Source organism: Rana temporaria, chromosome 4, assembly GCF_905171775.1.
Source record: "Rana temporaria chromosome 4, aRanTem1.1, whole genome shotgun sequence".
Classification (NCBI taxonomy): Eukaryota; Metazoa; Chordata; class Amphibia; order Anura; family Ranidae; genus Rana; species Rana temporaria.
Genome location: NC_053492.1, coordinates 40,278,287 through 40,292,707, shown reverse-complemented (window position 1 = coordinate 40,292,707; position 14,421 = coordinate 40,278,287). Strand labels below are relative to the sequence as shown.

At 42.4% G+C, this 14,421-nt stretch overlaps 1 protein-coding gene across 5 annotated transcripts in view; it reads left to right on the top strand.

The window, feature by feature from the left end:
* The window catches only part of LOC120936150 (cytochrome P450 2K6-like), a 34,333-nt gene extending 22,217 nt beyond the window's left edge, over positions 1 to 12,116 (top strand). For all 5 annotated transcript variants that reach the window (XM_040348294.1, XM_040348295.1, XM_040348296.1 and 2 more), the window contains 4 exons: positions 5,215 to 5,356; positions 7,246 to 7,430; positions 8,451 to 8,592; positions 11,848 to 12,116. In XM_040348294.1, the coding sequence (XP_040204228.1) occupies positions 5,215 to 5,356; positions 7,246 to 7,430; positions 8,451 to 8,592; positions 11,848 to 12,026 (648 nt within the window). In that variant the 3' untranslated portion in view covers positions 12,027 to 12,116. The remainder of the gene's footprint in view (positions 1 to 5,214; positions 5,357 to 7,245; positions 7,431 to 8,450; positions 8,593 to 11,847) is intronic.
* Positions 12,117 to 14,421: the final 2,305 nt, after the last annotated feature.

Below are 14,421 nucleotides of genomic sequence, written 5' to 3'. Positions count from 1 at the left end.
CCTAAATGATATATATTTTATTATTATTTAAACATCGGTAATAGTGAAAGTAAAGGAAACTGATTATTAATTTTGATCTTAGCTTGGGGTTTGTGGAATGCTTATTTGTTAAAAAAAATCCAATCAACTGATTTTTCAGCATCAATAAATAGACAATATAATAAAAAAAATTATGTACCACACCCCTTAAGGAGCCACTGGTGAATTTGATTATATTTCCCCCTTAGAGTGCACACAGCATTTTCTCTATTCTTCTACTGGTTCAGAAAACAGTCTATGGGTTCTTTTAGGGTTTTTATAGGCTATGGCAGCATGGGATACTCGATAAAATGAAACTGAACAATTTAAGAACTTCTGTCCATACTTCACAAACTGTTGGCTGCACATCTGCAATCTAAATGTCCCAGAATTTCTAATGCTGCATGGTGACTTGTACTCCCTCAGGAGTTAAAAGCTACACACTGACACTTTCCTTCAGCATCGGGGGTCATCTTCTCACTTAGACACAGGATCACCTGTTTCTTCCATCCGATATCCTCCAGGCTCTTTCCAGTGAAGGAGATGTACACTTACACCACCATAGGTAGGGCTGTTGGACTCTTCCCCTCTAACTTCCTTTCTGGTTTCTTCCAGTGAGTTTCCTCCTGACTCGATCCTTGGACATGGTTAGGGTCTAGCTGGGACCTTGGTGTCTTCCTCAAAGTTCTCTTAAGAATCCTGCACCAGGGGTCACCTCTTGCAGGACCCAGGAACACTGCACTCTGCTGCCTAGGCCTCAGGCTATTTATGGTCTCTCTCTCCATTTCATTTTCTGGGAACAACCCCCCCCCCCCCCCCGGATCAGCTAGAGCCTCACAAATATTCAGGTTGCCCACTCTTTCCTTTCCCCCACTATGTTTATAGAATCCTCTAGGGAAGCAACAGAGCAGCAGCCAGTGAAACACTGAGCAGCCCTAACCAATCTATCCCCTGACCCTTTTACAATGGAGCTAGGCTAAAATGTTCCTAATAGCTGTTAGGAAGCTGTTACACCTATTTTAGGTTGTGCCCTGCACTACGTTAATAATCTTAAAGGGGTTGTAAAGGAAATATTTTTTCCCCTAAATAGCTTCCTTTACCTTAGTGCAGTCCTCCTTCACTTACCTCATCCTTCGATTTTGCTTTTAAATGTCCTTATTTCTTCTGAGAAATCCTCACTTCCTGTTCTTCTGTCTGTAACTACACACAGTAATGCGAGGCTTTCTCCCTGGTGTGGAGAAAGCCTCTTGAGGGGGCGAGCAGGAGTGTCAGGACGCCCACTAACACACAGCTCCTTTCTTTATCTGCAAAGTAGAGAGTGTCCTGATCCTCCTGCTCGCCCCCTCCCCCCTCAATAGGCTTTCTCCACACCAGGGAGAAAGCCTCCCATTACTGCGTGTAGTTACAGACAGAAGAACAGGAAGTGAAGATTTCTCAGAAGAAATAAGGACATTTGAAAGCAAAATGGAAGGATGAGGTAAGTGAAGGAGGACTGTACTAAGGTAAAGGAAGCTATTTAGGGAAAACATTTTTTACCTTTACAACCCCTTTAATTATCTGATTATTAATGAAACCTTAGTTAAATTTGATTAGAGTTGGTTCAAGCTGTCACTTGACATTTAATAAATTTTTATTATTTAGTCTAGATGTGAAATTGAAAGTTGGTAATTATATTATGCTTTGTCTTCTTTTGGCATTAAAGAAATCTAAATCAAACAACTTAGAAATTGATCCAATTTCTTTAATAAATGCCTTATAATGAAACCGCTATCTGGATCAGGTACTTTCCTGTTGGAGAAGCCTTTATTCACTCTTTACAATTCCAAGAGAAAACAAAAGGCTAAAGTTTTCAGATGGCAAATTAGGTGAAATATTACTCAAAGAAACATCTAAATTTCTACAATCTTTAATTTTAGATATATTGACTCTTGGAGAATATACAGTAAATGTTTACAACATTCATAATGGCTTTACTATTTTTGATAATGTAGTCTTAACTCCAGGCAGATATAAAAAAAAATGAAATTAAGCAGCTTTGTGTTTATTAATACATCCTCAAATATGTTATTTTTAAATGCAACCAAGAGAAAGTATTGAATTTAATTTGGTACCAGCTTCTTGCCATTGCTGTGCAGGACAGCTCAGAGAGGGGAGGGAGAAGCAGTACAAGGAGATGGCCAAGTGTGTTGCACTGCAAGAGGTATGATGAAAAAAGAAAGTAAGCAAAGTGAGACAAAGATAAGGTCATCATTGTGCTGATTCTCCTGTTATAGTGAATGGCGTGGAAGCTGCTATATCAAATTGTGTTCACTGGATACAAAAGGATACAATACGAAAAATGGTGATAAGCGCTAACCACTAAAATAAAAACACAACAAATATCCAACTAATATCAACAAAGGATAAATATGAACTGGTGATATATATATCATAACGCTAACATAACATAAATGAATCGACTAGTGCAATGGTGAATGCAAAAACAAAGTGAAAACTGGTCAAACACCTCAGGAGAGCCAGTGAATAGATGGAAATGATATAGATGTCTTCTTTACTAATCCCTCAACTTAGTAATGGATTCCAATACCCAGGAATGGACAGCAGATCTAGACCAGGGATAAGCAATTAGCGGACCTCCAGCTGTTGCAAAACTACAAGTCCCATCATGCCTCTGCCTCTGGTTTCATGCTTGTGGCTGTCAGAGTCTTGCTATGCCTCATGGGAATTGTAGTTCTGCAACATCTGGAGGTCCGCTAATTGCTTATCCCTGATCTAGACTAATGCTGAATGCTCACTAAGGTGAAAGAGGAAGAAAAGCAAAAAACACATGCCTCCAATGGTGAAGTATTTTGTAAAAAGGGGGGGAATTTATTAGCTTAAAATGGATCCTTACATCAAGTAAATAAACGTGGGCATAAAACAGCATGGGACGCGGCGTATGACAGCGCCGTCTTACGTGATTCTGGTGGCTTCCAGATTACGATGGTGTCACGTGCTCCCACGTGACACCATCGTAATCCGGAAACCACCAGAATCACATAAGACGGCGCTGTCATACGCCGCGTCCCATGCTGTTTTATGCCCACGTTTATTTACTTGATGTAAGGTCCATTTTACTCCCCCTTTTTACAACATACTTCACCATTGGAGGCATCTATTTTTTGCTTTTCTCCCTCTTTCACCTTGGTGAGCATTCAGCATCAGTCTAGATCTGCTGTCCATTCCTGGGTATCGGAATCCATTACTAAGTTGAGGGATTAGTAAAGAAGACATCATATAGAAATACTCGGACACGAATCTCTGGATACGTCTTTACCCATGGTATATGCCCACATCACATTTCTTTAAGGTGAGAGTTCTGGGAGACCAGTTATGGATGCTGCCTGTGTTATGCTGTTATTTACAGTCCTCTTTTGAAGATCATCTATTGGTGTTCCACCGTCACCTGCAGTTTTTAGGACATTTTCTTTCTTTGCTGGTCCTTTATAATTTCCATCTATTCACTGGCTCTCCTGAGGTGTTTGACCAGTTTTCACTTTGTTTTTGCATTCACCATTGCACTAGTCGATTCATTTATGTTTTGTTAGCGTTATGATATATACAGTATATCACCAGTTTACATTTATCCTTTGTTAATATTAGTTGGATATTTGTTGTGTTTTTATTTTAGTGATTAGCGCTTATCACCATTTTTCCTATTGTTTTCTTTTTGGATCAGAATTAAAATACCCCCCCCCCCCACAGGACCCTTATGAGGTCAATGAAGACATAGTAGTTGCTGATTGCAATTTTAACATAATCTCCATCTAGGCCATTTTTCAGTTAGGTAAATTACGTTTCCAGGCAAATCTAAGGCAATATACATTTTTGAATGACAACATAAAGGCAAAATGCTTTATTTTTAATCGATTTTTACTAAAGATTACAAGAAAAAAATATATATACAGTGAATATATATATATATATATATATATAGTGAAACAAGGACCTGGTGGGGAGGAAGTATAGGGAAACAAGGAACTGGTGGGGAGGAAGTATAGTGAAACAAGGACCTGGTGGGAAGGAAGTAAAGGGAAACACGGACCTGGTGGGGAGGAAGTACAGTATAGGGAAAGAAGGACCTGGTGGGGAGGAAGTATGGGGAATCCAGGACCTGGTGGGGCGGAACCATAGGGAAACAAGCACCTGGTGGGGAGAAAGTATAGGGAAACAAGGACCTGGTGGGGCGGAAGCATAGGGAAACAAGCACCTGGTAGGGAGAAAGTATAGGGAAACAAGGACCTAGTGGGAAGGAAGTATAGGGAAACAAGGACCTGGTGGGGCAGAAGCATAGGGAAACAAGCACCTGGTGGGGAGAAAGTATAGGGAAACAAGGACCTAGTGGGGAGGAAGTATAGGGAAACAAGGACCTGGTGGGGCGGAAGCATAGGGAAACAAGCACCTGGTGGGGAGAAAGTATAGAGAAACAAGGACCTAGTGGGGAGGAAGTATAGGAAAACAAGGACCTGGTGGGGAGGAAGTATAGAGAAACAAGGACTTAGTGGGGAGGAAGTATAGGAAAACAAGGACCTAGTGGGGAGGAAGTATAGGAAAACAAGGACCTGGTGGGGAGGAAGTATAGGGAAACAAGGACCTGTTTGTAGAAAAGAAGAAATCATGGCGGTAGAACAAGAGGATCCAGTCGTACCAAGTGAAAATAAATAACCTAAGCCACCCTTTCTAAATTGTGTGTCTGTGGAGACCAGGAGGAAGCAAACATATTATAAGTTTGATTTTTGAATGCCAACATTCTTTCCATTTCACATTGGTGATTACGATCTTTTATTGTGTTGGTTATATTGAATTGAGAAAGGGATTTAGCGTAGCTAGATGAAGTTTGACAACAAGGAGTAGATGAATAATAACTGTATGGGATCTGGTAGGTAACTTATCAATGCCTATGGGCAGCATGCTTTAAAGTTCAGTGTTGATTATTTCCATATCACTTTGAGAGACCCATAGTCCAGTGTGAAATATAATTAGTGTGTGCTTCTTTAATAGCTATATTGCCATGTGGTTGGATTAAATACTAACAAATATTGTATTTGGAGATCAAGAATGGCATAACCAACTTTAATACTGCTCTGCTATAAAGTTGGAAGGACATATTAGCTGTGTTATGTAAATGTCATGATCTTTTGTATTTCTGTTCTGCAGGGGAAGCCAGAATCTACTCTGTATTTTCATGATGACAATTTAACAGTCCTGGTAGACAACTTGTTTGTTGCTGGAATGGAGACAACAACCACCACTTTGAGATGGGGCCTCCTGCTAATGATGCAATATCCTGATATACAAAGTAAGACATGCAGTAATATGACATCTGATATATCACTGAGATTTTCCTTTGAGATCAGGTTTTCTTATGACCAGCTTCTAGTACACTATAATAGTGTTGCGTGTAATGTCTTAGCGATGTACAGTACAGTACTGCCTTCTTTAACTACTTACAGACCGAAAGATTTGCCCCCTTAATGATCAGGCCGCGGCAGTGCGTAGCAGGTGTCACCAGAGATGGGTCAGATCACTGGAACAGCAGATGGCAGCAAAGACAGCAGATCCAGGATTGGGAAGACAGCAGGTGGCAGTAGCTTGACAGGCAGCTGGCAGGTAGCAGGTGTAGAACCAGCAGGCACCAGGTAGCATGAAGAACAGGACGTGTGCATAACTATATGCAAGGTCAGATGAGCCGTTCAGCAACAGAGGGTAATATACAGGCGTTAACAGCAGGCAGAGCATAGTCAGGATTGAAGCAGAAGTCAGCAACATAAAATCAGACAGATGAGCAGAAGGCAGAGCAAATCCAGAGACAGGCCAAGGTCAGGGTAGGTAGCGTTCAAGCAAGGTCAGTGCAAGTCGGGTCAATCACAGAAGTAACACAGGAACAGATACAGGAACACAGGTAATAGCTGTAAATCAGACTGCACTGGCTAATAGAACTCTGGCACTGCCGTTTAAATAGTCCCATTGGCGTCAAGATTAGCAACGTGCACATGCACAAATGCACTTGCGAACGGACAACCGCTTATATAGTTACATAGTTACATAGTTAGTCAGGTTGAAAAAAAACACAAGTCCATCCAGTTCAACTACAAAAAATAAAAAAAAATAAAAAACACAGTACAATCCTATACACCCAACTCCATACCCACAGTTGATCCAGAGGAAGGCAAAAAACCCCAGCAGAGCATGATCCAATTTGCTACAGCAGGGGAAACAATTCCTTCCTGATCCCCCGAGAGGCAATCGGATTTACCCTGGATCAACTTTACCTACAAATCTTAGTACTCAGTTATATTATGTACATTTAGGAAAGTATCCAGGCCTTTCTTAAAGCAATCTACTGAGCTGGCCAGAACCACCTCTGGAGGGAGTCTGTTCCACATTTTCACAGCTCTTACTGTGAAAAAACCTTTCCGTATTTGGAGGTGAAATCTCTTTTCCTCTAGACGTAAAGAGTGCCCCCTTGTCCTCAGTGTTGATCGTAAAGTGAATAACTTATCTGCACCTGCGCACCCGTGTATGAATTGAGCTAGTGCCTGCCTGACAGGTATAGGTGTGCGCAGCCTTTGGCATTAGGTAGTGCACCCCAAAGCTCAAACACACTCTACCAATCACTCATGATGTTCATTTAGAAATGAAAGAGGCCGGTAAATGGCATATTTACTGGCCCCCTCCCCCACTCATTCTAAAACATCCACAGCAACAACCGATGGGGGAGAGACGGGAAGCGGGAAGTGCTGTGGGGGGAAGGAGGGGGAGCCAGGAGAGTAGGGGGAATCTGTTCTGCACAGGATGATTAGGGTGTGCCTGGACATACCTGGCACGCCTATGCTGACAGGAACTTTCACTTCAGCTTAGTAATGTTGTAAAGTTTGGCTGACTTTGATTATCCAATAATGTCCAATCAATCACCATTTGTTACGGTATGTGAAAATGTACAGAAACAAATGTGTTGCTGGCAGGTTTACCAGATGATAATAAAGGGAAATATATTCTGCAAAAAAAACAAAAGAGATGCAGTCACCACATGCAAGGATTGGTAAGTCAATACACACCTTTGTTCTTGGGTTTAGATACACTTTAATGTAAAAACAAGACTCCTTACTAGGTAGACACACATGCATCTAACATATAACTTTAGAGTGGTTGATTCATTTTGATTACATTTAATTTAATTGCCAACAGAGAAAGCACAAAATGAAATTGAGAGAGTCATTGGAACAGCCCAGCCTAGATTAGAGCACCGGAAACAAATGCCGTACACTGATGCTGTTGTTCATGAAATCTTGCGATATGGCGATATTGCACCGGGAAGTGTTCCACATGCAGCCTCTCGAGATGTCACATTTAGAGGATATTTTATTCCAAAAGTGAGTGCTAAATTTTAAGAATGTGATATACAAAAAAATGGATTTATAAAGATTTGTATTGAAAATTTACAATGTGAATCATTAAATACAAAATATGTGTTTGCAAATATACAAATATGCAGACTTATTTGGTACCTGCTAACTGACATACCGTATTTGCCGGCGTATAAGGCGACTGGGAGTATAAGATGACCCCCTAATTTTACAGCTAAATTGTTGGTTTTGGGATATACTCGCCATATAAGATGACCCCTTCCCCCCCTCACTGTGCCATTGCCTCACCTCACTGTGCCATTGCCTCACCTCGCCTCACTGTGCCGTTGCCTCACCTCGCCTCACTGTGCCATTGCCTCACCACGCCTCACTGTGCCATTGCCTCATCTCGCCTCACTGTGCCATTGCCTCACTGTGCCATTGCCTCACTGTGCCATCGCCTCACTGTGCCATCGCCTCACTGTGCCATCGCCTCACCTCAATTCGCCGATCTTCATTCCTTTATGCCTGGCAGAGTGAGTCAGACTGCGGGCGTCCATTCTTTAAAAGCGGCGCCTCCTCCCTGTGGTGTTTCCGTGATAGGCGGAACACTCAGTTTCCCAGAAGAGCCTGTGTTCAGTGTTCCGTCTATCACAGATATCCTCTCGTCCGAGGCCAAGGATGAGACGATGTCCGTGATAGGCGGAACACTAAACACAGGCTCTTTTGGGAAACGGAGTGTTCCGCTTATCACAGAACACTATGAGAAGGAGGCGCAGCTTTTAAAAAATGGACGCCTGCAGTCTGCATCCGGCGTATAAGATAACCCCCGATTTTTGAGCCATATTTTTAAGTGTAAAAGGTGGTCTCATACGCCGGCAAATACGGTATTTATCTGTTGGTAATGATATTTGGCAAGCTTGGAGCCTATCTATATGAAAGGTGCCATTTGCGGCTTTTAAATTTAAAGAATGTCCATTTTCTGCCAGCATATTTCTTTGTCTATTTGTTATATGGTAACTGGTTTGTAACAATTTTTTACTGCAGGGAACTATGGTCATTCCATTGCTCTCCTCTTCATTGAGAGACAAAGCCTACTTTGAAAAACCTTATGAGTTCTACCCAGAACATTTTCTTGATAAAGATGGCAATTTCAAGAAGAATGATGCATCCATCCCATTTTCTCTCGGTAATTATTAAATTAATCATGACAGGAGTTCTGATGCGCTTTCTAGATCCATTATCTAAGACCAACCTCCATCTGGTACCTGGTGGACATATTTTGGTGACTTCTGAAGGGGACATCTGCAGTCCTGGACAGTCCACCAGCTAAGGCTGAAAGATGCGAAGGGGAATAAAATTCAGAAAGACTTGCAGCTCCCAATGCTGCGTACACACGATCGGAATTTCCGATGAAAAAAATCCGGTGGACTTTTTTCATCGGAAAGTCCAATCGTGTGTGGGCCACTTCGGACTTTTTTTCGTCGGTGTTTAGAAATAGAACATGTTTTATTTTTTTCCGATAGAGAAAAAACCCACGCATGCTCAGAATCAAGTCGACGCATGCTCGAAAGCATTGAACTTCATTTTTCTCGGCTCGTCGTAGTGTTTTACGTCACTGCGTTTTGGATGGTCGGAATTTGGTCTGACAGTGTGCATGCAAGACAGCTTGAACAGAATTCTGACTAAAAATTCCATCGGATTTTAGGCCATCAGAAAATCAGTTTGCGTGTACAGGGCATTACAGAGAGCCTGCCTGACATAAGCCTACTTTGGTTGCTCCCATAGTGCCCAGAAGAAAATTTAGCATTAGCAAAGCCTCTAGGGATTATTGATCTGTTTTTAGTCAAAAACAGTAGATAACATGATTGTGCAAAGCCTGTAGGGCTTGTATCTCTACATGTGTGCACATCATGAACCAATTTCTACCTCCTTGAACATCCCCAGGAAGATATGTAAGTTTCGGTGCTGGGTGTTTTGTTTTGCAAATTTAGGCGTGTCTATGTCTAAAGACACCCTCTACCAAGAAGGGCATTGAGTCAAGAGGGTGAATGGCAGTGTGTATAGCCAAGTAAAAAAGACCTATAGATATACACAATTGGTACCCATACTGTATCTACATTAACGCACATTTAAAGCCAAACTCTACAGCTTCAAGGTCAATTTTATTTGACTTTTTTAAGTTCACACATTTTTAAACTGAGGTTTTATATTAGGGAGGGGGGGGGTGAGGGGAAGAGGCACTGTTCTTAATTATTTTGGTGTGAGTTTTGGCATGAGCAATTGAGCTCTGTAGACTAAAGGCTAAGGAAAGCCTGTGAAACATGTCAAAAGGAGCCAAGAGCTGAGATCTCCTCCCACTGGCTGAAATTGAAAATACCAAATATTTATATGGCATTTTTATATTTCTCTGGCAATTGTTTGTTTATATTCATATTTAATCCTGAAAAAAAAAAATATATGGAAAATATAATTATTATTATGCATTCCCTTTAACCACTTCAGCCCCGGAGGACTTGGCTGCCAAACCGGGCCATTTTTTGCGATTCGACACTGTGTCACTTTAACTGTCAATTGCGCAGTCGCGTAACATGGCTCCCGAACAAAACTTACATCCTTTTTCCCCCACAAATAGAGGTTTCTTTTGGTGGCATTTGCTTTCGGTTTTTATTTTTTTGAGCTATAAACAAAAATAGAGCGACAATTTTGAAAAAAGCTATTTTTTCACTTTTTGCTATAATAAATATCCCCCAAAAATCTATAAAATTATTATTTTTTCCTCAGTTAAGGCCGATACGTATTCTTCTGCATATTTTTGTTAAAAAAAAAAAATCGCAATAAGCGTTTATTGGTTTATTTTTACTAGTCATGGTGGCGATCAGCGATTTTTATTGTGACTGTGACATTATGGTGGACGCATCGTACACTTCTGACGCTATTTTGGGACCATTCACATTCACATTTATACAGCGATCAGTGTTATAAAAATGCACTGATTACTGTATAAATGTGACTGGTGGGAAGGGGTTAACCACTAGGGGATGGGAAGGGGTTAAGGGCATCCTAGGGAGTGATTCTAACTGCGTGGTGGCTGGGCTTACTGTGACATGACACTGATCGCTGCTCCCGATGACAGGGAGCAGACGATCAGTGTCCTGTCACTATCTACTACCCTCTGTTCCACTTGACCCTCCCTTCTAGATTGTAAGCTCCAACGAGCAGGGCCCTCTGATTCTTCCTGTATTGAATTGTATTGTAACTATAATGTCTTCCCTGATGTTGTAAAGCGCTGCGTAAACTGTTGGCGCTATATAAATCCTGTATAATAATAATAAAAATAATAGGCAGAACAGGGGGATGCCTTGTTTACAACGGCATCCCCCAATTCTGCAACTCCGTAACGCGATCGCGGGATGGTCACGGTGCTCGCGCCCGCACAGCACAAAATTCAAAGTGATGTATATATACATTACTTTGTGCAGCCGTGTCATTCTGCCGTTGTATATGTACAGGTGGCGGTCTGCAAATGGTTAAGGGTAGGTTTACTTGGGCTTTTATAGAACCTCTAAACTCTATCTGCCTCTGGCTGCAGTTCGGACAGTCCAAATGGTTGGTGGAGTAACTCTCTTACCTGCTACCTTTAGGATTAAATAAATAGTAGCTGTTTTATTGAGTACAGCTTATTCAGATGCTTTTCATTACACTTAAAGCGGAGTTCCGGGCCACAATTTCACTTTTTAAATATAAATACCCCTGTAATACACAAGCTTAATGTATTCTAGTAAAGTTAGTCTGTAAACTAAGGTCCGTTTTGTTAGGTTGTTACAGCATTTAGACACTTTATAAAATAGAAATTGACTGGGGCCATCTTAAGTGTGGGCATCATGAAGCCAGACTGTATGACTTCCTGGATTTCAGCCTTGCAGATCTCGCACATGCTCAGTGCTGCACAAGCAGTGTAATAGGTTTCAGATCAGGTTTCAGCACCTGTACTGTCCAAGTCACATGATTCTTCGAGACTGGGGAGTGCACAGACTCCTGGAAAGTTACACCCACTACATTCCCAGGAGTCTGTGCGGTGTAGGTTAGGAAGCTTAAGCACCTAGGTGCAGGAAGAGGGAAGATTAACTATTCTGCCTAGCAACAACACTTTGAAGGCATCTAAAAAAAATGTTTTTCCTTAAAGGACTAATGACATTTTTTTTTTTTAAAACTACTGATGTAATGTTTTATTTATGGGTGGAACTCCACTTTAACAAACCAGTAAAGAGCTGATCTCACAGGGGCATTGGTAGTTACTTCTGTTGGTTATGCACTGTGCACAACCAGAGGAAAATTGGGCTTGGATGCCCTGTACAAACAAATGTGCACCTATCCTCACATTGATTTTGCTCACATATAGTACTATATAGCTGCGTAATATTATATTATCTTTTATTCCTAGGAAAAAGAAGCTGTGCCGGAGAAACATTGGCTAAGATGGAGCTGTTCCTCTTCTTTACAACACTGCTGCAACACTTCACCTTCCAGACCCCTCCCGGAGCTGTGCTGGACCTCACCCCTGCAATGGGGGCTACAAATGGCCCATTACCACATGAAATCTGCGCAATCCCTCGCACCTAGATTGAGTCAGCGCTGAATTATGCCCCGTACACATGATCGGAATTTACGATGGCCTAAAATCCGATGGAATTTTTCGTCAGAATTCCATTCAAGCTGTCTTGCATACACACTGTCAGACCAAATCCTGACCATCCAAAACGCGGTGACGTAAAACACTACGACGAGCCGTGAAAATGAAGTTCAATGCTTCTGAGCATGCGTCGACTTGATTCTGAGCATGCGTGGGTTTTTTCTCCCACTCGGACTTGCGCGGGCTCTTTTGCTGTAAGGCAGGAAGTTCGGGACTTAAATCCTGTGGCAGAGGATTCCTGGCTATCCATGATCATTCTCAGACGGTCTGTGGCAGAGACTGTCCGTGCATCATCCCGGCTGCTAGGCCATGTGAGAGGGGTCTATCCGGGGGAGTGGTGAATACTGGAACTTTAGACACTTTTTGTGCATTCTGTACCACGTACCTGAACCTTCCCCTCCTCTCTATACTCTCTCTACTTCCTCTACAAGTTTTGTACAGCGAGAAAAATATAAACTAACAGTTGAAGGTTTTACATCTTGTGTGGACATTGCAATTTCTGCACACTTTCTTTCCTGGACAGCGAACTTAGAGGGAACGTGCAAACCCCAAATCTCAACCAGCAGCTCCTCTGGGGGTAGTGCTACAGTAGCAAAACTTCATATTGATCTGCTGTGTTCCCTGCAATGCTCACTAGTTCTTTACACTGGGAGAAACTTCCGAGAGCCATGGGGGACATAGGAGATTGACACATTTACAGAGGTGTTTTTTTTTGTTTGTTTTTTAACCACTTCCATACAGGGCACTTACACACCTTCCCGCCCAGACCAATTTTTAGCTTTCAGCGCTGTTGCAATTTAAATGACAATTGCACGGTCATGCTACACTGTACCCAAACTAAATTTTTATCATTTTGTACCCACAAATAGAGCTTTCTTTTGGTGGTATTTGATCACCTCTGGGATATTTCTTTTTCTAAAAAAAAAAAAAAAAAATGACCGAAAATTTAGAAATTTTCTATTTTTAAAACATTGTAAATAAGTATGTTTTCTCCTTCACTGATGGGCACTGATGGTACTGCACTGACGGGCACTGATAAGGCGGCACTGATGGGCACCGATGAGGTGGCACTGATGTGGTGGCATTGATGGGCACTAATATGCGGCACTGATGGGCGGCACGGATAGGCACTGATAGGTGGCACAAATAGGCGGCATGGATGGGCTTGGATAGGCGGCACGGATAGGTGGCACAGATGGGCACAGATAGGCGGCACGGCTGGGCACAGATAGGCGGCATGGCTGGGCACGGATAGGCACGGATAGGCGGCACGGATGGGCACTGATAGGCGGCACGGATGGGCACTGATAGGTGGCAAGGATGGGCATAGATGGGCACTATTGTATGTGTTTTATTAATGGATGCCAATCAGTGCCAAACAATGCCTGCCAATCAGTGATGCTCATTGTGGGCACTGATTGGCATCCATTTTTTGTGTCCTCATCCCTGGTGGTCTAGGGTGGCATACCTTTTATTTTCATTTTTTTAATCCCTGGTGGTCCAGTGGGCATCCCTGGTGGTCCAGTGGGCATCCTCAGGAGGGCTGTGCTGATAATCGATCAGCACAAACCCCCCCTGTCACAGGAGCAGCCGATCGGCTCGCCTCTACTCGCATCTGACAGACGCGAGTGAGGAAAAGCCGATTACCGGCTTTTCTTGTTTACATCGTGATCAGCCGTGATTGGACACAGCTGATCACGTGGTAAAGAGTCTCCGTGAGAGACTTTTTACCTTTATCGGTGTTGCGGGGTGTCAGACTGACACCCTGCAACAACGATCGCCGCGATGCGCGCCCCCGGGGGCGCGCAGTGGCTCAGAATCCTGAGGACGTCATATGGCGTCCAGTCAGGATTCTACAACCACTTTGCCGACGTCAATGTGTCATTGGCGGGCGGCAAGTGGTTAAAGAAACTTCACACAGTTATCCCTCTTGATTGGATCAGCGTTTAGCGGTGTTGGAGGAAGTTGAATTTACTAGGTTCATATTTTTTTTCACTTGAGAATTTGCCCTATACATTCATTGAAAAGGAAAAGTAGAGCAGTGGCATGCATGTTTCAAGCACCATGTCAGGTCTACTCCTTCCTATAGTCTTTTTTTAATGATTGACATGCAAAGAAGAGGTCAGAGGAGTTTTTTTTCTGGTGATAGTATCTTACAATTACAATCAGCTGACAGAGGTAACAGAAGTTTTCTTGCTGAAGGTTGTCTGAGTTTAATCGAAGGTGATGCAACTGTTTATAGCCTCATGCTTCAATAGGTGGAAACATTTTCAAGTTGAATGACATGTTCTGTGACTTTACAGTTGGCGAATTACATTCTTTGAA